A 23,956-nucleotide genomic window follows, 5' to 3' on the forward strand; every position below is an offset into this window, starting at 1 on the left:
GTTTTCGGCTGTAAACAATGATTTTTTTTTTCCAGCGCAGCACCCTGAAAGCTCAGCAGTGCAGAGCAGGGATTGTTTTTCATTTATTCTGGACTTCTGTATCTTGTACCTGTAACTTAATATAATAAACAAGTCTAGAAGCAGAATGGTTTCTGGTATCAGTGCTGCTTCTTGAAGGATAACTACCACTGTTAAATTTTTTTTCAAGGTTGCAGCTAGTTCTGCCTCCGACAGTCCAAAGGATTTTGATGCGGGTCCGTCAAAGATGGGTCAGAAAGATAATAGCAAAACCGTCGGTACAGAAGCCCTAATGACTGTCTACCATCCTCAGGATGCTGAGAATCTAGACTCTAAAATGGTAAGGGATAAAATGGCCCGACAGTTTTTGGAATCTTAACTGGAAAGGACTAAAGTATATTCTAAATGTATTCCAGCACAGTTGCTGATTTCCTCTGGGGCTTTGCCAATCTTCTTTCATCTGCATTTTTTGTATTTGGGGTCCACAGGGTGCTTCTTCATGGCTCCATTCAATTTTCTGCTCATCTTGTTCAATAATGGTATGCTTTATCTTCATGGAACTAATTCCTCCTGCTCTGCCACCCGTCAGGGAAGAGTTGGCTGTTTTATGATAGTGAACATGTTTCCTATCTGTCTGAATTGTCAAGATACAAAGTCACTACAAACTCTTTGGGAGCAAAGAGGATGTTACAAAGAAATTGACATAATTTCTTCGTTGCTTCATTCTTTTGCACTTCTAAGAAAGTTATGCTCTAGAGAATGTTTTCTTTAATAGCTTTTGCAGTAGAACATCCTATTTTTGCTTCTCTGTAGTGTGTGCAAGAAGACAGAAAGGTTTTATTTTAAAATAGTCTTTCAGCAGATTTGGGTAAATTAAGACATGGAAGCTTTGATACTAGAAATACCAGAAAATAAACACCTTTGAGCAGGAGAAAAGGGAATCCAGATTTTTAAGTTCTGCCTTTTATAGTATGTTGAACAAAAGTGGACAAAATCTACTTTTCTTTTCAGCACCTTTAATTGCTCTAACAATGTTAAATCTTACTGCTGCATGCACAAAAAATGTAATGGCAATGTTCAGCCTGTCTCAGCACTGGAGCCTCCCATGAGCTGGAGCACCTGATCTTCAGTTCCTTTGCTTCAGAGAATTGTGGTTTAGGTGCATAATCAATAGTTATTTAGTATCTGCTGTGCAGGTAAAATGTCTGTAACTTCAATTTTGTCTGAATAAGGCATTTTTGCCATTTTTCATTTTGTGAAGCAGGTTTTGCTTACGTGGCTAGTCCTACTGAGGTTAATATGCATATGCTGTTACTGTCTACATTGACAGAAATTGCTAGTTTGTAAAAATGTTGTATCTGATTAAATGTAAAATCTATATGGGCATAAGTGTTTTCAGCTATTAGTTACCCTTCTTAACTCTAGACTTCATTCTCCTGCAGATTTTTCTGATTATTGATTCTCTTCTAGTGTTATTTGAAACTCATGTAAATAAACTGAGGAATTGAGAAACTGTGGGAGAATAACGACACTGAGCACCATTTGTAGCCATTCTGTTCCAAATCTGTCAACTAAATAAAACGCAACAAAGCGTGATGAATCAAAAAAAGGAAGCAACTGTTTGGCCTGTTCAGTTGCTGTGGGGTATTGTTTAATCTGTAACAGAGTTAGTACATTTTTATTGCTGTTAGCAAATAACAGTTCATAGATATGTTGAAATTGAAGTATGTTAATTTATCAGAGTAATTAAGCAGGTGTCTGTGACAGTGCATTGACTTTGCAAATAATCACTTCCTTGACTTCATTGCACCATCGTGGCCAAATACTTTTTCTCATAGTTTGTTAGAGCTGTCAAATTAGTATAGAGAAACCTGCCACCACACATAAGCAATCTGAACCCTCTCTTCACCCTTCTTCTCCTAGTTGTCTTTTCTGTTGCTTTCACTCAATTTAATCTTTATTCCTTCTCCTATTGATTTATCTTTTATTTATCCTTTAGCAATAAAAAGCTGTTTATCACAAAGCAGCAACAAAAATCGGGATATTTAAAAATTGTCCCAAGTTACAGTAAACAAATTTGTTTGTATGTATGTCTAATACAAACATGTATATATTTACATGGAAACAGCTGAAAAAGAATCTTATAAGAGGAAATTTTAATGTACCTCTAATTTTTTGCCATAGAAATTATATCGGCTGTTCAGTTTTTTTTATCCATTATCTTGGCAATGCATTTTTGGAATGCCTCAGGAGAACTGTAGTGGCAGAATTTGTCTGCACAGTTGCAAGTTGTACTGGTTAGCTGTTTTACTGCTTTATCACTGTTTATCCACTCCCTTTAAATCCCAAATACTTTGTGGTCCCTTGATAATTATGTAATTTTTGTTGATGTGATGCCAAAGCTGCAAATGCTTATACCTAGAGGTAACAAGTAGGGCTATCTACCTATTGATTGTTTTTCTTAAAATAAGTTTAGCAGGATAGTGAACAGTAAAACATGACGAATAGGTGGTGATGACTTCATTTAAAATGAAAAGCCAGCTTGTATACAGTTATTACTGGTTACAGGGTGGAATTATTCTTAAGTGGGAAGTAAAGAAAAAGCTGAATTTAGGAGTGGCTTGAAAAAGGTGAAAGGGAGTGATTTGCTCTCTTAATACAGCAACAAGGGGACTTCGGGTGAAGTTAGATGGTGGCAGGTTTGTCTGAGTTCAAAAAGCAACTTGCAGGGAAAAATCTGCTGTGTTGTTAAATTCAGAGAGATTGCCTCTACTGAAGAGGTGCCTGTGCTTCTATTTACTGGAGGATGGAGGAGGATTTTGTAGGTGTTGGCATGACCTTACTGTCCTGTGGCAATTCCTATTGGCATCTGTTATATGGGATACTAGATTAGATTTACCTTTTATCTGTTCTGGTATAGACATTCTTGTAATAAAATACTTTAAAGAATGGTAGGTCACGTAGGAGATTGCATTGTATGCCAAACTTTTACCATGCACAGGTTAGATTTTGCTCTGATTTGCATCAGCTTTCATTTCATGTATCAATATGGAGGCCAGTGCTGTCATTTCTAATTCATATGAATCTAACTGAGAGCAAAATTTGATTCTGTTCTCTGAAACCCGAGGAAAATCTTCCAGTGTACTTAGTGCTTGTTGTCTTCTGCTTTTCGTAGTTGAAGGAAAAAATGAAAGAACAGTCCTGGCACATCCTCTTTGTTGAACGTGGACATGGTGTCAGTATGTTTCGAACAAAGAAGACTCGAGACCTAGTTGTAAGAGGGATCCCAGAGGCGTTAAGAGGAGAGCTCTGGCTACTCTTCTCAGGTATTGCATAGCAAGTATAATTGAATCATTTTGTAGACTCTAATGTATGGATGTTCTAGTTACTAACTGAATGTAGTGTGACAAAAAATGCTCTGGCAATTTATCCAAATCTTTCTGAAGAAAGACACTTCAAAATGAGGAACAGAATAATTTTGTCTTATTTTGTTTTGCATTGATTCAAACAAATCTGCTTCTGCTTCTTTTACAACAGACTCAATTGAAAAATAATGATAAGAATGGTGAAGGGTCTAGAGAACAAGTCTTAGGAGGAGTGGCTGAGGGAACTGTGGTTGTTTAGTTTGCAGAAGAGGATCGGGGGGATCTTACAGCTCTCTACAACTACCTGAAAGGAGGTTGAAGGCAGGTGGGGGTAGGTCTCTTCTCTCAGATAACTAGTGACAGGACGGGAGGAAATGGTCTCAAGTTATGCCAGGGGAGGGTTAGATTCAATATGAGGAAAAATTCCTTCCAGGCTGCCTAGGGAGGTTGTGGAATCACCTAGGGAGGTTTTTAAAAAATGTGTAGATGCAGTGCTTAGTAAGATGATTTAATGATGGACTTGGCAGTCGTGGGTAAACAGTTGGCCTTGATGATTTCAAAGGTCTTTTCCAACCTAAATGATTCTATGATTCTGTAATACATGCTGTTCCAGGGGACAGTCAGTTTCAGCAAAGCCTCTTCACTTGCTAAAAAGAAAAGCATGGTTGTGGGACTGTGTTTCAGTAGTTTTGATTTAAGCTGTCTGACAGGCTAATGTTACCAGAGACACAAAAAAATAACATTTTCCTGGCAGAGAATTTGGCCCCAGAGAAGGTGAGATGTGCAGGTATTGTGAACTTTCTTACACATATGGAATCTCTTGCCAAAGCTCTGAGTGTGTGTTTGTGGCTTTCTCCTTTAGAACACTGCTGTGTCAGAGCACTTAACTTGGGGAAATGGAGGCCCTGGGAATGAAGATACTGCTTTGCAACACTGCTGTGCACTTTCTAGTCCCATTCTCTGAAACACTTCAGAAAAGCAGCGGCCGTTGACTTGGTCAGGGTCGTACAGGAAGCCTGTGTTAGATTTAGAAAATGAGCTGCAGATTTTGAGGAGCCACCCAGTACTCTGCTAGCTGTACTCAACTGTGTTCCCCTGGGCAGAGCTTTCTGCTGTTCCAGAGGATCTGTTTATCATAACAAATGCATTTTATACTCTTCATTCAGCTACTGTATGGTCGTACCTTTTGAGGACACGTGAGGGATTTACCTTTGTTAGTGTTCTTTGAGTGTTTACATAGGCATTTATGCTTCTGTTACCAGACCAGTATCTCTGAATTGGAAGGTGTTGACATTAAAATTATGGAATTAATTAGGTAAATGTCAGTCCTTTGCCTAGTTTTTCTAATCCATTTTCAGCTCTACAAATGGAAGGGTATTGTGTTTGCCAGAAATCTTGGGCAAAATTGTAGGTGAAAGGAAGCTTCCCCCTGCCCCGCAATGAAACAAAAAAGTGAAAATCAACTTTATCATGGCACGTGACTTAGATTTCCCTCAAGCCTTATTTTATTTCACTTTACTGTTTTTGTTTCAGAGTAATTCCATTAATTTCTACAGTAGAATTACTCTTATACATTACTGCAGTAACACCTGCATATTCGTGAGGTACCTCAGTAGTCACCAAAAATGTTTATACAAATTGCAGACAATCATGTGGATACTTTACTGTTGTCCCCTAATACTGTGCAATGCAATGTATTGGCAGGTGCTGTGAATGATATGGCCTCCAACCCTGGTTATTACACTGAGCTGGTGGAAAAGTCCTTAGGAACTTGCACTTTAGCTACTGATGAAATTGAACGAGATTTACGTCGCTCCTTACCTGAGCATCCTGCTTTTCAAAGTGACACAGGAATTTCTGCACTCAGGAGAGTTCTTACAGCTTATGCATACAGGAATCCGCAAATAGGGTATTGTCAGGTACAGCAGTTTTGAGACTCTTAATGTTGGTTGTCTCGGTATTAGCTCATGATGGCAGTATAGTGGCACCTCATAAAATCAGTCACATAAATATGGAAGGGTTTCTTGCTCAGTGGTTCACTTACTTTGCTTATTTCATCCCACTGTGTAACATGAGTATTTACATTGTACTTGAATTTATTGGTAAATGCTGTAATTTCTACTTCATATGTGCCTTTGCATTCTTACTAGGCTTTTAGCACTTAGAAATATTTTTATATCGTTTAAATACTATGCTTTGTGTTTAATAATACAGAGGTAAAAGTCTTACACTGGATATGGCTGTAGGTTATCCTAGCATTCTAAAAATATGCTGTGAAATGCTTTCAGAAACACAAATTTTAACAAATGACAACAGTTGTGTTTTCAGCATCTTTCCTTGTAAATACTTCCTTTCATGTTTAAATGTTACAGGCAATGAATATTTTGACATCAGTACTTCTGCTGTATGCCAAAGAGGAGGAAGCATTCTGGCTTTTGGTTGCTGTGTGTGAAAGGATGCTACCCGATTATTTCAATCGTCGAATCATTGGTAACATCAGTCTGTCTTTTCATCTATCTAGAACTGAATGTAAATGATCATTCATTAAGAACAAATGTAAGGAGTGAGCTGAAGGCTGAACAATGGGGAGAAACTGTTGCATTTGGTTCAATACTGTGAAGTAGAAAATGGAAGTTACAGAGACTGTCCCAAGACAACTCCTTAAACAGGATTGGATATGATTTTCAGATATTGTCATTACTCTAGGCATAACTACTCAGGAAGAAGTAATTTAGACTTTTTATACTGTTCTTTTGGAATTATAACTGCAACTCATGCTATTTATTTGACACTTAAGTCAGCTTAAAGGAAGAAGTTACTCCAGGTCCAGACTTAGCCTTTGATCTCATACTCAGTACTCGCAGGTATATATGCTAGAAGGAAGTCGGCTGTGAAGTTTCTCTCTAACTGCAGGGAGGGTATATAAGCTGTCAGGAGAATCCTTGGAAGTAGCCACCCGCACACAAAAGTGCTAACACACTTTACAGTATGCAGCAAGGCTCTGGGCCCATGCATACAGTGCGTAGCTTCCAGCATAGAGGACGAAGCCAATGGTTCCATACAGCTGGGCCTGTGTTTGCTTTTCCAACAAAGCTGCGTTAGGACAGGGGCTTGATTTCTGGCCAGTGCTCTGAGAAAAGTATGCTTCTCTGTATTAAGATTTGGGTGGTGGTTTTGTTATCCTTTCCCTGCAGGTGCCTTGGTAGATCAGGCAGTGTTTGAGGAGCTCATCAGGGTTCATCTGCCTCAATTGACAGACCACATGATGGACATGACTTTTTTCTCCTCGGTCTCTCTCTCCTGGTTCCTTACCCTTTTTATCAGTGTGCTGCCTATTGAAAGTGCAGTCAATGTGGTGGACTGTTTCTTCTATGATGGAATAAAGGCAATCTTGCAGCTCGGTCTCGCAGTGCTGGAATACAACATGGAGAAGTTGCTGACTTGTAAGGATGATGCAGAAGCGGTCACTGTTCTCAACAGGTATCACTGTAACTGTTATTCATATGGGCTGCGTGGCAGCTGCTATAATTGCAAATAGATAAGTCATTCTGGGGCAGCTGAGAAGACATCTGGCCAGGACTTCCAAAGGGTTTAGAGGAATTAAGTGTTCATCTCCGGCTGAAATTCTGAAAGGGTGGCTGGAAAGTATGCCTGGATCCTTTGAAAATCCCATCTTCCATGAAAGTTCTTTTAAAACCATTGCCATTTTGTGTATTTTAAAGTAAAAGCAATGTGGGTTTGCCTGGAATTTATATCACTTATAGAGGGCGGCTTTCCTTAATGAGAAGGTAATTTAGAGCACACTAAAACTGTTCCGAACAGTTCAGGCATCAACTTACTGACAAGACATTCTACAGCTTAGTAGTTGTATTTTAGGCTATAGTGGCTCCTCTGCTGCTAATGAAATAAGACAAAAAAATGCAATGAGGACAGTCACAACCAGATGTTTGTTCTATATTAGTATTTGAAGAATAACTTCAAATATGCAACATAAAGTACATTTTAAACTGATGTGTTGCAAGCAAAGCTGGCATGTTTTTTTCTTTACTACCTACCTAAATTCTGTTGTTGCTGCTGTGATTGTGTACCATAGAGTATTAAAACAGCAGAATGAATGTGCTGTAGTAGTCACCAAGTTATGACTGCTAAGAACTGATAATAAGAATTTCCTTTTAGTGAGGCTTTTAAATGTTGCATGTTTGAATAGGGTAGGAGCTACAGAATTAATGAGGAAAATGTATTTTTTACTATAAGAGACCATGCAGCCTGGTATTTACTATAAAACCTAGCTGTACTCATTTAAATATTTAAAACTTAAAAAAACCCCTAACAGTAAGCACATTCACCCAGTTTCAGTGTATTAAAATTTAAAAACTAGAAGTATGGTGAAATTTACACTTTCACTTGAACCGAACAGGCTGCTGTTTCCACTTGACATCCAGGATTTTGATGATTATGAACTTCTTTTGAACTCCTGCTTTCAACATTTTGTCTGGCTGTAACACTGCTGTTGCGCAGTTAATTCAGCCTTCAGCATGCCAGTATATTTAAAAAATAATTACAGTAGTTTGCCTCTCCTCAAGAAAAAGGAAGCTATCGGTCCGTAGATATGTGTTCCTTAATGCTGGCAAACGAAATGGCCAGCCTCTCTAATGAATCTGTTTTGGCGGGCTGTGTAGGTATGATGAATAGGTCCAGATCAGACGTGTCGTGGCTTATGCATCCTGGGGAATTACGATTGCCTTGGTCACAGTTCGGGACAAGCCACTCTTCCTTTCTCCCAGTTATGCAGTACAACCTTGCTAGATGGATTAGAGAACAAGGGGAATGCTGAGTGGAAGGGACTTTGGCAAGCCTCTAATTTCCCACTCAAAAGAGGATTACTGCTAGCACTAGATCACACCAGCCATGTTATTTTCTAGCTGGGTCTTAAAATCTCCAAAGGTTAGAAGCTCTACAACCTTCTCTGGGTAGGCAGTTCCCACGTTTGTATGCCTTTGTTGCTATTACAGCATTTTTGTGCTACTCATGCTAATATTCTTTGCTGTTTCCCGTTCTCTGTGCACTTTTTCTTCAGTAGATGCTGATGTTACTGTTTTGTTGTGATAAACTGGTTCCTGCTGATTTCTTGTGTGTTTGCTTTGTGCAGATTTTTTGACAGTGTCACTAACAAAGACAGCCCTTTGCCTCCAGCTGTGCAGCAGGGCTCCAACCTCAGCGATACAAAGAGTGACCATCCAAAAGTGGACATTACTGATTTGATCCGAGAGTCAAATGAAGTACGTGTTCTTGTGGGTATGTTTTCGCATCCCATGCAGTGTTCACATTGCATGGGCTACCTTAAAAATAGTGCTGCTGTGTTGTACAAACTAGAGTAGAAAACCTGTGTAGGTTGATAGAAATGGGGTTCTGTAGGTTGCTGAGTCACACTGAAAACTTATAGGTTATGGGGTAGGCTTGTTCGTTGTTTTGTTTCTTTAACTGCCTGGAATGTGCTTGCTAGGCTGTCCTGAGTGGAGTTCCCTAGGTTCATCACAGGTCACATGTGGCCATCCCTCATTCACTTTATTGGTATGTCATGTCAACGAAATGACAACGTACAGCAGAAACAGCTCTTGCATTTACTAATATGAGACCGATTACTGCACGCTGCAGACAGTGGTAACATTTGCCATAACAACCAGTGCAGGAAAGCGTACACTTGAGTAGTTTGTTGTATGGGTTAAATAACTGTTGAGAGATGTGTTCGGTAAGGAAGACCAGTTGTGATTTTCTAGCACTTTCTTTTGGTTTGCAAGTTTGATTTCTGTAGTGTCTAGCCTTGCAGCTCGGCATTGGGGAGGGAGTAAGTCTAGCTTCTCCTTCTCCTTTTGTCCCCAGATTTTCATGAGGCATGAGTAGTATTAACCCACTTATAGACAAGTTTCTGCTCAGCAGACCTGAAGTGAAAGGCAAGCTGAGAGAAGAGATTTGTTCACATTTTGATTTTGCTATCAACTGGTTTCTTTTATCTATATGATACTTTTTTTTTTTTCTTTTCTGATTCTTACTCACATGATTCTAGTGAAAGATCCACAATAAATCTGTTTTGGAAAAATGTCCTGGTCTTTACTTGGAAAAGATTAACTAACTGTAATTTGTATAATTCTAGGAACTGTCTCTTTTTATTTTTACTGAGAAGAGGGTACTTTGCCTTTAGTGGGGTTAACAAAGACAAGAATCAGAAATTCAAGTTCTCTTGAAGTATCTTTACAGCATTGGGCTAATCTTATAAAAAGTCCGTGCTTCTGCTGTCAGTATTGTTTCAGAAGAATGTTACTGAAGAATTGTATTCATAAAAGACTTAAGATTCTTGTAAGAAGAGTTGCAAATTATTATGGGTCTTTCTTGTCATGGTGAGATCTCATAGTGAGGGTGAATACTTGTAGGGTAAAGGACAGGGATGGTAAATAATGAAGTGCTCTATATTGCATTCTGAAATAGAAGCTGAAGTTTTCACAGGGATGGAATCACTGCTGGAAGACAAAGCAAAAGAAACTCCCCTGCCTTTGCTGACAGGTGGCTAGACCAAAACAGTAGCCTCTGATCTGGTACAGCTTTTGAACATTGATTTGGGCAGATCCTTGAATCTGAATCTCCCACTTCTAATCCCCTCATAGCCCCTTTTTTGGTTGCAAATTTTTATCTTCAGTTGAAACTGAGTGTCTTTGATGCTGCTCAGTGTCACAACTCCTTGTTTGGGAACTGCTGATACAAAGTGAGAGACAATTTCCCGCTTCCCGTTTTGACCAGACAGTTGATTTCAACACAGTTCTGATCCGGTGAAGGGTTTATTTTCATATCACTGTGGAAATAAAACAAATTTTGAAATTAAAAGATTGCTGCAATGGAGAGTTGTCATCCTGCAGATAGATCTATTTACAAATTATGAATAAGTGAACAGAGATGTTCTTTGTGGTACTGTTGCTTTGCAAAGGTGTTCACAAGATTGAGATGAGATTAAGTGAAAAAATATGGAGTTGAATTTTAAAATTATGTTCAGTTTCATGCCTTTATGACTCAGGCACAAATGCAAGACTTATGCTTTGGCAGTCTAATCAGATGTGAAGATGCCATATTTAACTAGTGAATGGAAGAACGTGTAACATTTTATCACATCACACTAATTCAGAGTTAGATTATACATCTTATTTATATTCTTACTGAGGCCATTGCACAATATCAGTGCCTAGAAGCCAGACCAGTGAATGAGTTATGATTCAGAGATGCAGTTTCTCTCTGCTTCGTCTTTGTTCCAAGTCAGAAGTGTGCTGGTAGAGGTCTTCACAGGAACATAGAAATACAGTTCTAGAAGAGAAATCCACAGGTCATCCAGTTCCGCTCCCTGTTCAGTATACACCCGGATCAGCCTTGAAAAATGTCTAATGTTGTTAAAACCCTTCAACAAAAGAGAATCTGCAAAAGCTTGAGCCCGTTGCAGGATTTCTCTGCCCTTGTCAGAAAACATCCTCGTCTCCAGTATAGTTCCTCTTGGGTGCTCATAAAGTGCTATTAAGGATAGTCAATTGCAGTTTTCTCTGCAATTCCTTGTTGTCCTTAGGTGGTTGTTCTTTATCATTGACCCTTTCAAATCCAGTCTTTTCTTTTTCTAGATTCAACACAACCAGTTCCTCTAACCTTTCCTCAAACCTTCTGTGCTTCATGACTGTGTTGCAGTTTTTTTATATCTTGTTTAAAGTGCGTTGCTGAAAATGGGAACAAAACACGCTGTGGGAAAAACTTCTGAAACTCCTTTGTTCTCCAAGTTTGCTGTTAGAACCAGTTGTACATGTAGTGCACGGTGGTCGTGGTTAGGCTGTGTCTTTCTGGTTACATGTGTTGCTGAAGAGTGTCAAAAACCTTACAGAAGTAAAGATGTATCCTATCCGCTGTTTCAGTTCTACGCACTAGACTGAATTTCCTCATAGGAGGAAATGGAATTGATTTGACATGATCCTGATAAAGAATGTCAGCCTGTTTTGATTTATCTTACCTGTCTCTATTTAGATTTTAGTTGTTTAATAATTTGTTCCATGATTTCTCTAGGAGTTTGTTTCTAGTTTTTGCCTACTATCCCACCTTTCTTTAAAGGTAAATGTATTTATTCTACTCTAATGCTCAGATAGCTAAGAATGGTTCAGAAATTACTTCAGCTAATTTCTGAAGTTCACTAGAGTGACGACATACACATCTTAGACTTTGCTACCTGGCAGTAGTAGTCACCATGTGATAGCAGAGTTGGATATAGAGCCAATATGCAGTAAAATCTCTTCCCGCACTGTGAACTCCTTCAGTTCCTTCTTTCTCCATCACCCTTTTTAAAAGTTGCACTGTTTAGGGAGAATGTTAGTGCTTCTAATATAAATGATTTTTTTGCTCAGAGTTTCTGGGATCTTCCTTTGTGTCCATACCTGTATTGTACTTAGATGCAAGAAAGACAAAAATATCTGCTTTGATGTGTCTAGCACCAGTTGATTTCATGGAAAGATGCATTTCTTCTTAGAGATACGGTGATATTCGATATGAGGATGTTGAGAGCATGCGCAGCAGGAACAGGCTTTACGTGATCCAGACATTGGAAGCTACAACCAAACACAATGTGGTGAGTGACTTGGAAGAGCTAAATCCTTTCTCTGATAAAATGTGTTCCCTTTTGGAAAATTCTCAGAAGAGCTACATTTTCCGGGGCCAAATACATAATTTTATACAATGAAATCCCTCTTGTCTGCAGGGTGTCTATTAACTGAGGTTTGCCCTGTGACGTTTACAGGCTGTGAATCACAGCATGACCTTCTGGTCTCGTTAGAAGGAACACCATCGCAGACAGCTTCTGAGGGCTGGCTTATCTCTGACACTGCATTGATTGGAACAGCCTGACCTATATTTCTGTCTGCTGCTGTTAAATTGTTAATGCGTTTCTCTTAGAGGCATAGAGCACTGTAAAATGTCCACAGTGCTACAGTAAAACAATTAATCACCTGCATTTTTACTCTGGGAGGCAATCAGTGAAGAGATTATTGTACTGCATTCAGCAAGGTCTGTGGTGTGCGTGGGTGTCTGGTGGTGCATGCATGGTGTGGGAGCTCTTTAGCAGTTGATTTCATCCTTTACGTTCAGACTCTGAATGAAGGTAGAGGTTGCGAAGCACTTCCTTTTGTTTGCCTATTTTCTTCAGTGGCTCCTTCCCAGTAACTGGTGATAATACTAGGCTATTTAACAACCAGTACTTCTTTCTGTAGTAAATGTAGCTTGTAGCAACTGATACTACTAAATGCTGTTGGTTGTGCTAAGATGGTAACTGTTGTATTTCATTTTACAAAAAAAAATGTATTGTGAAGACAGAACCTGGTCTTGTAGCTAACTTTGTTTTAAAAAGCTGTGAACAATTTATTTTTTTTAATTAAAAAGTGAGGATTCAACTTCACTGTTGTGAGCTGAACATGCATTTGCCCATTATAAAGGAAACTATGTGTTATATCTTTATAAATAGTTGGGGGTTATCTCCTGGGTTTCATAGTGTAGACTCCATGTATGCAACTAATGTGACTGACTTTAAGCTCCCGTTTTTGGGGAGAAATTATTTCTTTTACTCTATAATCTTCTGATTGCTTTTAAAAGAAGTTGTATTCTTACTCCTAATTGTAACGTGCCAAAACCTGGAATTTATTATTATTTTATTTATTTATTTATTTATAATAAATATGTCTATTTATTATTATTAAAAGGTTAAGTCTCCTATAACTTTATTCTACAGGCTTATTCCAAAACAAGAAGACTCATTAATTAATTTTCTCTTAATTTTGTTTCAGCTACGTGTTGTGTCCCAGGACGTAAAATTCAGTCCCAGTGATCTTGAAGAGCTTTATGAATTATTCAAGGTAATGTGCCGTTTTTCTCACCATACATCCATCTTAATGGTAGACTGTGTTATGGGTGTGAAACAGTTTTAACAAATTGAAGTAAAAGCTAGATTCAACATACGTTTTACATGTCAGCTTTAAATCAAATTACATAGTTACCTTTCCACATCTTTCACCCAGAGACAGTTGTTGTTTCAGAAAAATCTTAACATTTTATCTTTCTTTTGCAGAAGGAACACTTTCTTTCCTGTTACTGGAATGTAAATAGTCCCGTCTTACAACATCATGATGCCAGTCTGCCGTATCTTGAGCAGTATCGGATTGATTGCCAGCAATTCAGGGTTCTCTGTCATCTCTTGAGCCCCTGGTCACACTGTGCAAACAGAGACTCACTTGCATTGTGGACATTCAGACTGATGGATGAGAGCTCCGATTGCCTTATAAACTTCAAACAATTTGCCTGTGTTCTTGGTAGGAGAACAACACCTATATGTAGCACATTCAGAAGGGAACTCCATCTGGGAGTAGTCCTGGGGTGCATCACCTTCCAGACACTATATAAAGAGCCTAAAGAGACTAGCCTCTTAACTTAAGGTCAAATAGTCTATTTTTTAACATGTGAAATGAATAGCAAAGACTATTTAAATGGAAGCCAAATGCTGAAAGTGTATTTATAAGCTTGAGCTTAGTATGAGCTATTCCATGGTGAAATGCGGACAAGAAAATGAGAGCACAGTTCCGTAACTTAAAGCCTCTATAATTCACCTAAATAGCTAACACGAAGCTTTACAAACTAGTAACTTTTCTGAAACATTAATCCCCTGGAGAATAATCTATTTGAGATGAAATTTAAATATGGCTTTAGCATCAAAACACAGCAAATTATGAAATGGTATGATCTCATTGCCCAGCCTGTTTGGTCAATGATAAACATAAATTTAAATACAGCTTTACCATCAAAATGCAGCAAATTACGAAATGGTATGATCTCATTGCCCAGCCTGTTTGGTCGATGATAAACACTTCCTCATACTAAGCCATCTCATACACAGATCGTGCAAGATGACCAATGCCTTATATTTCTAGGGAACTGAAAGTTTTCTTGACTTACTGCTCTGTTCCTTTCCTGTTGTTTTCAACACGGGATTGTTCAGGAGACAAAAATTTAAGTGAAAATGCTGAGAAGACATTAATGCTGTATTTCTTTGCTTCTGTGGTGTCATTTTAGTAAGTCGTAGACATTATTAGTGTTCTTTCCTCAGTGTAGGCAAACCCCAGGCTCAGCTGCAGGTGATACTGCCTTCCTTAAGCTTCATCTCTAATTATACTCCATGTAAGGTAGGACACATGTCCAGCTCCAGCCTACCGGGGTTGTATTTGTTTAGGGTAAGAGGGTGTTTTCAAGTTTGGTCCAGTTGAACAGACTGTCTTGCCTCTTTCCTCTGACAGATACCATGTATAATGGAAGTTTCACTGACAAACTCAAGCTGCTTTTTAAGTTGCACATCCCTCCAGGTAAGCGAGAGGTGGTGGCATCTGGGGAGGGCTGTTCCTGGCTTCTTAGCTTTACTTTTCTTTGTGTTGTCACCGGTCCTGGCTACAGTACAGTCCAACAGCTGTAATACAGATGTTTGTTTCTTCCAGAGTGATGTCTTGTTTGGGAAGGACTTAATCTGCTCTAACACCATTTCTCTTCATAGGGCCTATTTGTCTGTGCAAAGCTTTTGCTTTTTAGTGCAGCTTTGGTAATGCTTGGAAGCCCCAAACCCACTTTATTTGTTTATTTATTGCAGCTTTTACTGAGGTAGAATCTCTAAGCCCTTCTAAAGGTGATGATCTTTCCAAAGAAGAACTGATCCACTTCAGCCAACTCAGTGGTAAGCTTCAGAGTGTGAGCCTTGCCTGAAGAATATTAGAAGGAATCTGTTATCTCGTGGTGAAAAATGGGGGAATCTCTTCTGAAAACTAGTAAATCCAGTAATCATGTCACTGTTAACATGAGTCCTCTGTGAAAATCTTCTGTAGATAGTCACATTTTCATAAAGTAGTGCAGAATTTGTGGATAGCTAGTCTGATGATTGAATTCAAAGGCTGTGGGTATTTACATGTGTATTTGTGTATTACAAGTGTATTCGGTCAGCATTTTTCAGCATTGTAGGCATCCTGTTGCAGTGGTTGTTGAAGGGATGGCCATTTCACATTTGTATTCAAGACACAAAGAGATGATATTTCCTACCTCGAGAAATAAAACATCAAAATTCATTATTATTTTTAGGCACATAAGCAAGCATTTCAAAATCCTTTGCTTCCATTTTAAACCAAGTAAGGTGAAAAAACTTTTGTGGTGTGTAAGTTTATGGAGTTGGTAAAATACTCTGTTTGGAAAGCTGTGTGATTTTACTTCTTTGGAAGACAGATCCTTTTTGGTTTTAAATCTATCCAAAAGGTACCTTATCTGTAATACATGGGTCCTGTTCAAGACACGGGGCATGTACATTATGATTATTTGCTTGATACAACTGATGGCAGTTTCTTTTGTAATTTCCAGCCTCATGGTTGCTTCTGTTTTTATGGAAAATATACAAATCTTACCATGTGGTTTCTTCTTGGCCTGATCTGTGTTGAGAACATGGGGTCATTGAGGGTCTTGCTCCTTAAGGAAAGAATTTTTGATAAAAGGAAATGAACCATTGGCTCTCCTTTCTCAAATAAAAAACTTTCTTCTTTTTCTCTGCCTAAACTGTAGTTCCATCTGTTGGGGATAGTCTTGAAAGTGATTCTTTGAAGAGCAGCCCTGAAAAAGGTAAAAGAATCCTGGAGACACATTTGGTAACTGTCTGACTTTTGGGAGAGTAGAGCTAAGAAAGTACGTGGAAAGCATGTGGTGACAAAGTATACTGAGTAACATCATCTCTGGTAACGTCATCTCTAGCGTAGTGCTAACATTATATCTGCTTTTATAAGTATAGTCCTGGCGGGTGAGAGGGTAATGTAAACTCTGATCCTGTTTAGTCCTTGGCCCCACCACTCTGGTGAGAAGGAATGACATAGAGGATGGCAGTTCTGCTCATCATTCCTCATGGGAAGCTCTTAGTTCTTGTTTGTTTACTTTTTTTTTTTTTTTTTTTTTTTGTCAAGTAGGGAAGGGGAAGGTTGATATTCAGGCATATCTGAAGCAATGGCAAGATGAACTTCTTAAGAAAGAAGAAAACATTAAGGATTTGCCAAGAATGAATCAGGTAAACTGTGAGTCTTAAGTCTATTTTTGAGTGCTGTTTATCCTTTAAGTCCTATTAGTAGGACTTAATTTGTAGGATCCCTTAAATTTCAGGCCTTCACATTAATTGTTAGACTGCGGGGGTTTTTATACTGCTCTAAGTTTACAAAGGGTGGGACTTGCAGACACACTTTGGTTTATCAGGGCTGGTTCACGCCAATGTCGTCGTCAGAGCAGTTGCTGTACCAGGTGCCTGGCAGCAGCAGGCACTGGGTTGAGATCACAGTGGGCAGTGAAACAGGGCGGTTGCGTTGCTGTTCTCTGAATAGTCTCCTCTGTATCTCTCTCTGTAGTCTCAGTTCATCCAGTTCTCAAAAACTCTGTACAATCTGTTCCACGGGGATCCTGAGGAGGAACTGTTGTATCGGGCTATAGCGGTGGTTACCAGCCTCCTGCTGAAAATGGAAGAAGTTGGGAGAAGACTGCAGAGCCCCACATCACCAGTCAGAAGTCCAGTTGCTGTTATGGAGGTGCCTGCAGAAATCCCCAGAAAAGGGCAGGAGGAAAGCAGCTCTGAGCAGGCTGGAGGCAGTGGAGCACAGAGTTTGAGAGAGAACCATGAATGGTCTTTTGCCTTTGAACAGATTCTGGCGTCCTTATTAAATGAGCCAGCCTTTGTGAGATTTTTTGAGAAACCTCATGATATAAAAGTTAGAATAGAGAGTGCTAAAAATTTACAACTTAAAGCAAGAACCAGAGTGTAGTTTTCTTTGCCTTTGACTCTGAGTGAACCACATAAAGCACTTACAAATGAAGGTTGTTACTACGGAAATTGAGTCTGGTGTTTACATAGGGAATGGAGTTTGAAGAGTTAGCTTTAAATATCAGATTACTCATGCGTAATGTAAATAAAATTAGTTTTAAGCACAATCACTTTCCTGCATTGTTCCTAAGTTTCACTCCAAAAAAAGGACTGAATAATAAACTTTATCATGTTAGTAAAATATGCAACGTTGCTTGGAAATACTGGATGTGACCTATTGCAAACCTATCTGAATGACAGCTGTTACAGTGTGTGCTCTCCGGGTTCATTTCTATTACTGTGATGAAAGGAATGACTCCCAGCCATTTTAATTTAAAAGCAGTATCCACAGTTTAGAGGTTGTCTTCCAGGTTAGTTTAATTAGTTATTTCCAAACCTGCATGTGGACTGGGATCAGAGCAGGGTAAAGACTAAGAATAGAGGCTATGTTAGGCAGGAGAGCGTGAGGTTAGAGAAGAAGGTTGCCCTGCTCTCAGTTTCTCTGCTTTGATGCTGCCGATGGTCCTGGACTTTTGCAAATTCCAGCCCCTTGTCAGTAGTTTGCAGGCTGCATTCTCTGAGCCCACCTCTTAGGTTTTGCAACAAGCAACTGTTTTTCTGCTTTGCTAGCTCAGCTCGTGTATGAATTCTTTTTCCCATTTTCATACCAATCCTCCTGCAATACAGATGAAAAGGATGGAAGCTTTTTGGGTCATCCAGGCTGCACATGGATGCAAAAGCTAGTATAGATTGTTGAAATCCCGGGAAAGCAATGGCTAAATCCGTCTGACCGCACTGTGCTTGTTATTCATCTTGCAAGAGGAGCCATCGTTAGCTTCTTAGGAGTTATGTTGATGAAATGTATAGTTTTTCTTGCGTTTGGGAAGCTGAAGCACAGACCAACTTTAACTGCTTCATAGTTAGGTGAATGGTGCCTATTGAACTGCTAGGGACAGACTGGCGTTGCTCCTTTGCCTACCTGAGTCCATACCTCAACCTAGTAATTATCTTTCTTCTCTGTAGCTCTCTCGATTATTGTTGCTGTAATATTTTCTATCTGCCAGGATTCATAGCAACAAGAAAATCTTCTGGAATTTTAATAGGTAAAAAAGATTATATAGTAAAGATCCTGTGGGGACAAGCTTTGCCAGCATTAATGCTGATGTTGACCTTGAACCTTCTGTAGCTGGTGCTAGAATGGGTTTAGAGAAAGAGGGGTAAAGCCTGTATTTTAACAACAAAAACAACAAAGCAAACTGAGACAGTCTGTTAGCTTAAAAATGGCTGTTTCTAAAGCCTGTATGACAATCTTTCTCTGCAGAGCAGCATTATTTTTATACTGTGCATATTTTTTGTAAAGAAGCAGAATGGGAGTGGTATCATTCACTGAGGCTTTTCTTGCAATACTGATATGAATGAAGAATAAAACAAAATTCTGACTTGTGTTACAAGCCCTTGGTGAAATACCATCATTGCAGTTGGTGTTAAAGTTCCCATGCAGCTTTTAAAGAATACAGTTTTGATCAGGAGCAATGAATGTATGAATTATTTCTTCTGTTCTTCCCCATAACTCTCAGGTATTAATGTAAAATAAAGCTTTATTGAATGAACAGTAACTCCAAAACTATATCATATGTGTGAGAAATGAGGAAGCTTTTTTTTCAGAAGCCTTCACAAAGTAATTACACTTGATAAATATAATACTGATTTGTATTTTTATGTGTAAAATATAAAACCTAATTTATCGATTCATATGAGTATGTTTCTGAGGCAAAGTAGGGCAACACTGTGTTACTTACAAAACGTATTTACTCACTGTTTTCCTAATGTTTTAGAAATACAAAGCAGATGATACTGTTGTTCTAGTCTAGGTTGTACTCAGATTAGGTTTGCTCAATGACTAATTCTTCTGCAAATAGTGTTGAAATTAATAGAACCCCATAAAATAGATGCAGCTGCCCATTGAAAAAGCTTTTGTAGGTTTTTGACAGATATTTTTAGTTCATAGCTTTGACTATTTCTTGAAATTATTTGCTAAGCAAGGTAGCACAGAGATATGAAAGTCTTAAAACTCAACGACATATTTTGGTTTAGAGCCAAGACGTTGAGATCTAAATACAGAAGACTGTACTGCGGGAACCTGCAAAATACAGCAGCCTTGTGACATTTCTTGATTCGCTTATGCAAAACTGAGCACCTTTCTAAAATATTTTCTATTATTGTCAGTCCAAGAGACTGTAGAGCCATTACCGAGTATGTAGGAGCTCTTGTCAGCTATCATATCTATGTATAAAGAGAGATTACTATGTTTGTGTGTGTGTATATATATTTTAAAAAAATAGATTTAAGGGGAGAAGTTAGGATCTGTAGGGGAACACTAACTTTTATTAACTGCATGGCTTTTTCTGTTCCATTTTTTAAAATATTTTTTTCCCAGAAAGGGTAATGTCATTAAATCATTCCTGTAATACACCTGCAGGTTGATCCAGCGAGACTAGTCAGAGTGGCCAGGCATCCAGCCTCAGCAGGACGGAGGGTGGAGCAAGGTCGGTTCCAGAAGGATGGCAGCACTCAGGCAAGTGCCTGACTGGCAGGTTCTTCCTTTTGGAGCCTGGGGATCAGGGGCTCGTCCTTGGGGGAGGTCTGGGTGTAGCAAATGCCGGCTACTGCCAAGGAAAGTGAACCAGAGGGGTGTTTGCTGGGCTGCTTCCACAGTCTGCCACAACACTGAGGGACAGTTGTGCTTCGCTGGTGACAGAGTAACGCTGGAGTTGTGTCTAGCTCCTTGCCTTCCCATTCCTGCTGCGGAGACAGGCTGGCCGATACGCACAGGCTTACTTGGGATTGGGGAGCGAGAGCAATAGAAGCTCTTGTCTTCTCTTCAGTCCCAAAGGGTGATGCCTTGACTTCACAGCCCCGCACAGGCAGGGACAGAGATGCCCATGTGATACAGCTTTTGGGCCATCTGCAGTTCTTGGTGCTGCAAGATTCACACGGCATTGCATTGGGAGGTTGTGGGTGTGCACGCTCCTGTTGCAGATCAGCTGCCGCATGTAGCTGGGAATTAAGCAGACGTGCTAGTAAGGAATCTGGCAGTTGCAGAATGTCTAACCCAGAATTACTCAGCTGTTTCCCAAGGGGCAGGGGGGGTACTTTCCATTCAAATTGTAATGTGGAAGTTTTTAGAAGTGTTTTTGAACTTTGAACAGTTCAGTCACAAATGTAGCAGGGTGGTTCAGTGAGTACTGATGTGTCATTTCATGTCTCTGTGTTTGGGGTTTTTTTCTGTAAGTTTCCATAAAGTTACTTGTCTTTTTTTTTTTTTTTTTTTTTGATTCAGTCATAGGAAAGAAATGAATGTGCATCATTCAGTACAAAATAGACAGTTGTAGGTAGGATATAGATTGCTAAAACTAGTGATACTGTTTATACGGTTTTAAAATTGCACTACCTGCCGCAGTGTCACCAGTGTGACTTGGCAGCTGTGCCGTGGTTATTTACCCTGAAACCTTCCCCGTGGCTGTTAGCATATACTGCACAGTCCTTTCTAGCGGCTCGGCCATTATTATTGTTGCTATGCACATAAAATGCCTTTTGTCAAATGCAAAGGCCGCTGCCTCCACTCTGGGTGAACAGTGGCAGCCCTGACCACCATGAGAAGCTGGCTGCTTGACCTCTTTGTGTGCTGAGTTGAGGGCTTGAACACATGAGGAGAGGGAGTAGCTCAACTAATAGTAATAATAACACGAGCCCTTTCCACCACGGGGGAGAACTGCTTGTCATTCAACCGGCAGCATTTTGTGGGGTGTGGAGATGGTCGCTGCAATGTGATTCCAAAAAAGCACTCTGTGTTTCCATCCATTGCTAAAACAAGCCACTTGTTCATCACTCTAATGGCTAGATAATGTATTTTTAGAAGAGTTTGCTACCATAGTGACTAGGAAGTAGCCGTGTTTGATTTTATTAGAAGTTTCTAATTCAGTTGTACCATACAAGGTTCTTGGTTGCGATTGCAATTGTTATCTGGGCTAAAACAAAAAGAAACATTCCAACTTGTTTCCAGAAAAATAGGTTATTTTGTCTTTGTTGCTATAGCTTTGTCACTTTACCAAGAAGGCAACACGTTTGTGTTGGCAGGTTGGCCTTTATACAATGTATTGTATGCAGAAGTACTGTAAGACAAATGGGATGTTAAATAAAAAATTGTTTTACTTTAGGAAAACAAAAATATCTCTGTGTTTGAGGTACTATTATTTCTCATGAGGGACTGTTACAGAAGTTCCTTCAAGAGCACTGGTCATGTTAAACCACGTTTAGTCAGCGTCTGGCTGCTGCTTTTGTGCCTCTTGGAGAACAAGGAGCAGATTCTAATCCAAATGGACTGATACCACCCAGCAATAACAACAGCACATAGTGAGTAAGAGGTCTTACAAGCATTATTTTATTTCTTTTTTTCCTTTTCTTTTTTTTTTTAAATACTATGTACAATCTGTTTAAAGCTTGTCAAAATGCATGGGCTCCCATTCAATGGAGCTGTGCAGGTACATAGATTCAAGACAAGAATAAAATCTTTACTGTTCATCTTCATAAGACACTTCCTTTTTCCCATTACAAAATACTTTTAAGAATAGTAACATTTATAAATGTATCTATATTTGACATCATATAAAATAAACCAAGATTTATACTCAATTCTAAGTTTTTTTTCTCTTTTTTTTTTCTTTTTTTTTTTACATGTACTATATACAATATATACAGTAACTTTTCACTGTTTGTCAAACCAGCCTGATTATACCCACCAGGCTTTAGCTTATATGTACAAATATGCTAAAAGTGCAAGACTTTTATTAATTAAAGCTGCCTGTGTTTTCAGAGGTCTGGAATTGTGTGGCCTATATATATATTTATATATAGATATACATGTACATACATGATATATGTATATTAAAAATACATATATCTGTATACCTATATATAGAGGGACCTAGTATATAGGTGCTTGTGTACTAGAAAGCCTCAGAACATGAAAGACTAATAGGTCGACACCGACACTGGAGCCCAACCCTGACGCAGGTGGCATCAGTCGTGTTCCTGCCCTCTGCTTGTCACCAACAAGTCACACTTGTGAGCACCCGGCTGTGTGTGAACCGAACGCACCAGCAACCCTCAATTCCAAATGGGTCCCAAAAACACAGGTCATAGCTAACACCGAGGTAAACAAATACAAATCAACCTGAATAAAGAGATTTATTTATTCATACACTTTTTTGAGAGTGAGTGACAGCGTAAGGCAAAAATCCCACGGGCCTGACTCAGCCTCCCCGCAGCCGGGAGGGACGGAGCAGGGACCAAGCAAGCCCCAAAAAGGGACTGTGGGATTTTGTCCTTCGGAGCACGTCTGGAAAACACGGCTCTACCCATGAGGCATGCAGCCACCCACTGCCCACCAGCAGCTGCCGAGCGGCTGGGGCAGACACTGGGAATAGAGGAGGGGTAAGTGATAAAGTGCGTTTTAGGTCTCTTGTTTTAGCAAGGCCAATCTAACATGTAAACATCCTTGCAAACCTCCTGTGCTCCCCGCCGAGCGGCTGTGAGCAGGGGTGATGCTGCCACCCCCCCACAGCCCCCAGCCCTCCCTGTCCGTGCACCCCAGTGCTGCCAGCAGAAGGGCCGGGCCCATGGCACAGCCCCATCTGACACACTCGCGCTCCCCCCCCACACCTCCCCCCAGCCCCCTTCCCAACCCCCTTCTCTTGGATTTGCTTTCAAAGTCACAGCAACGCCAGAAAACTACTCTGCCCTGGCTACCTCCCTACCAAGCCCTGTTAAAAAAAAAGACACCCCACCCCCCCAGCCCCTGACCACCAACATGATCAACTGACCTCTGAGACACATTTGGTGGACACCGGCCGTGTCCGGGCTCACGGATGCCGACGGGACACTGCGGAACAGCCACGGTGCATCGGGGGTGATGTGGGGTTCAAGGCAGGGAAATGCATGGCCTTTCCCTCCTGCCAGCCACACTGGGCCGTGAACTGCGTACAGCCGTGGAGCCTTTGCCTCCCCACCTGGCATTACGTGCCAAGCCAGGGGGAACCCCCGCTCCCCCCAAAAAACCCCAAAAGAGCAACCCCTCCGGTCCCAACCTCTTGAGCAGCCCTACTGGGATGGGATGGGGAAGGGGAGGCCCTAAAAGTAATAGTGCTTTAAAAAAAATAAAACAATTTTTTCCTACCTCAAAGGCTCCATGCTGTGGCCCCGCACGTGATGCTGCAGCACAAACCAGGTGGGGCAGGATCGACCCCCTGCTCTCCCCAGGACACGGGCTCTAAGGGCCGAGGGCTGAGGCTGTTATTTCAGCTCCAGATCGCACCGCAGCGGCACGTGCCCCACGTCCCCCTACCAGCAGCGAGGTGGCCCCGGCCTATGGCTCTGCTGTAGCCACAGTTACTCGTAGGAAGTTGAAAAAGGGGGGTGGGGGGTGGGGGGCAGGGCAGGCTGTGCCCAAGAGCAGCTGCTCACCCCCCCATTGCCCAGGGGCTGCATGTGCTGGGTCCCAGCCAGGGACGGCTTGCAGGGCACTAGGGTGGCCAGGCGCCTCTTGGCTGTGGCCCGTTTTTCTCCCCAAAACACAGCTCTGCAGCCCTGGGAGCTG

At 40.4% G+C, this 23,956-nt stretch overlaps 1 protein-coding gene across 4 annotated transcripts in view; it reads left to right on the plus strand.

Moving 5' to 3' along the window:
• TBC1D8B (TBC1 domain family member 8B) overlaps positions 1-22,175 on the plus strand; it is a 42,237-nt gene extending 20,062 nt beyond the window's left edge. Inside the window, exons 8-21 of one of the 4 annotated variants that reach the window (XM_040614862.1) lie at positions 209-358; positions 3,194-3,344; positions 5,088-5,302; positions 5,756-5,873; positions 6,578-6,863; positions 8,533-8,662; positions 11,926-12,024; positions 13,232-13,300; positions 13,513-13,753; positions 14,732-14,797; positions 15,076-15,159; positions 16,029-16,085; positions 16,421-16,521; positions 16,853-22,175. In XM_040614862.1, coding sequence (XP_040470796.1) covers positions 209-358; positions 3,194-3,344; positions 5,088-5,302; positions 5,756-5,873; positions 6,578-6,863; positions 8,533-8,662; positions 11,926-12,024; positions 13,232-13,300; positions 13,513-13,753; positions 14,732-14,797; positions 15,076-15,159; positions 16,029-16,085; positions 16,421-16,521; positions 16,853-17,263 — 2,178 coding nt within the window. In that variant the 3' untranslated portion in view covers positions 17,264-22,175. Of the gene's footprint in view, positions 1-208; positions 359-3,193; positions 3,345-5,087; positions 5,303-5,755; positions 5,874-6,577; positions 6,864-8,532; positions 8,679-11,925; positions 12,025-13,231; positions 13,301-13,512; positions 13,754-14,731; positions 14,798-15,075; positions 15,160-16,028; positions 16,086-16,420; positions 16,522-16,852 lie in introns of those variants that run through there. The other 3 variants (XM_040614863.1, XM_040614864.1, XR_005831039.1) reach the window with 3 other exon arrangements.
• The last annotated feature ends 1,781 nt before the right edge of the window (positions 22,176-23,956 follow it).

The sequence above is a fragment of the Falco naumanni genome, chromosome 14 (genome assembly GCF_017639655.2).
Source record: "Falco naumanni isolate bFalNau1 chromosome 14, bFalNau1.pat, whole genome shotgun sequence".
NCBI lineage: Eukaryota > Metazoa > Chordata > Aves > Falconiformes > Falconidae > Falco > Falco naumanni.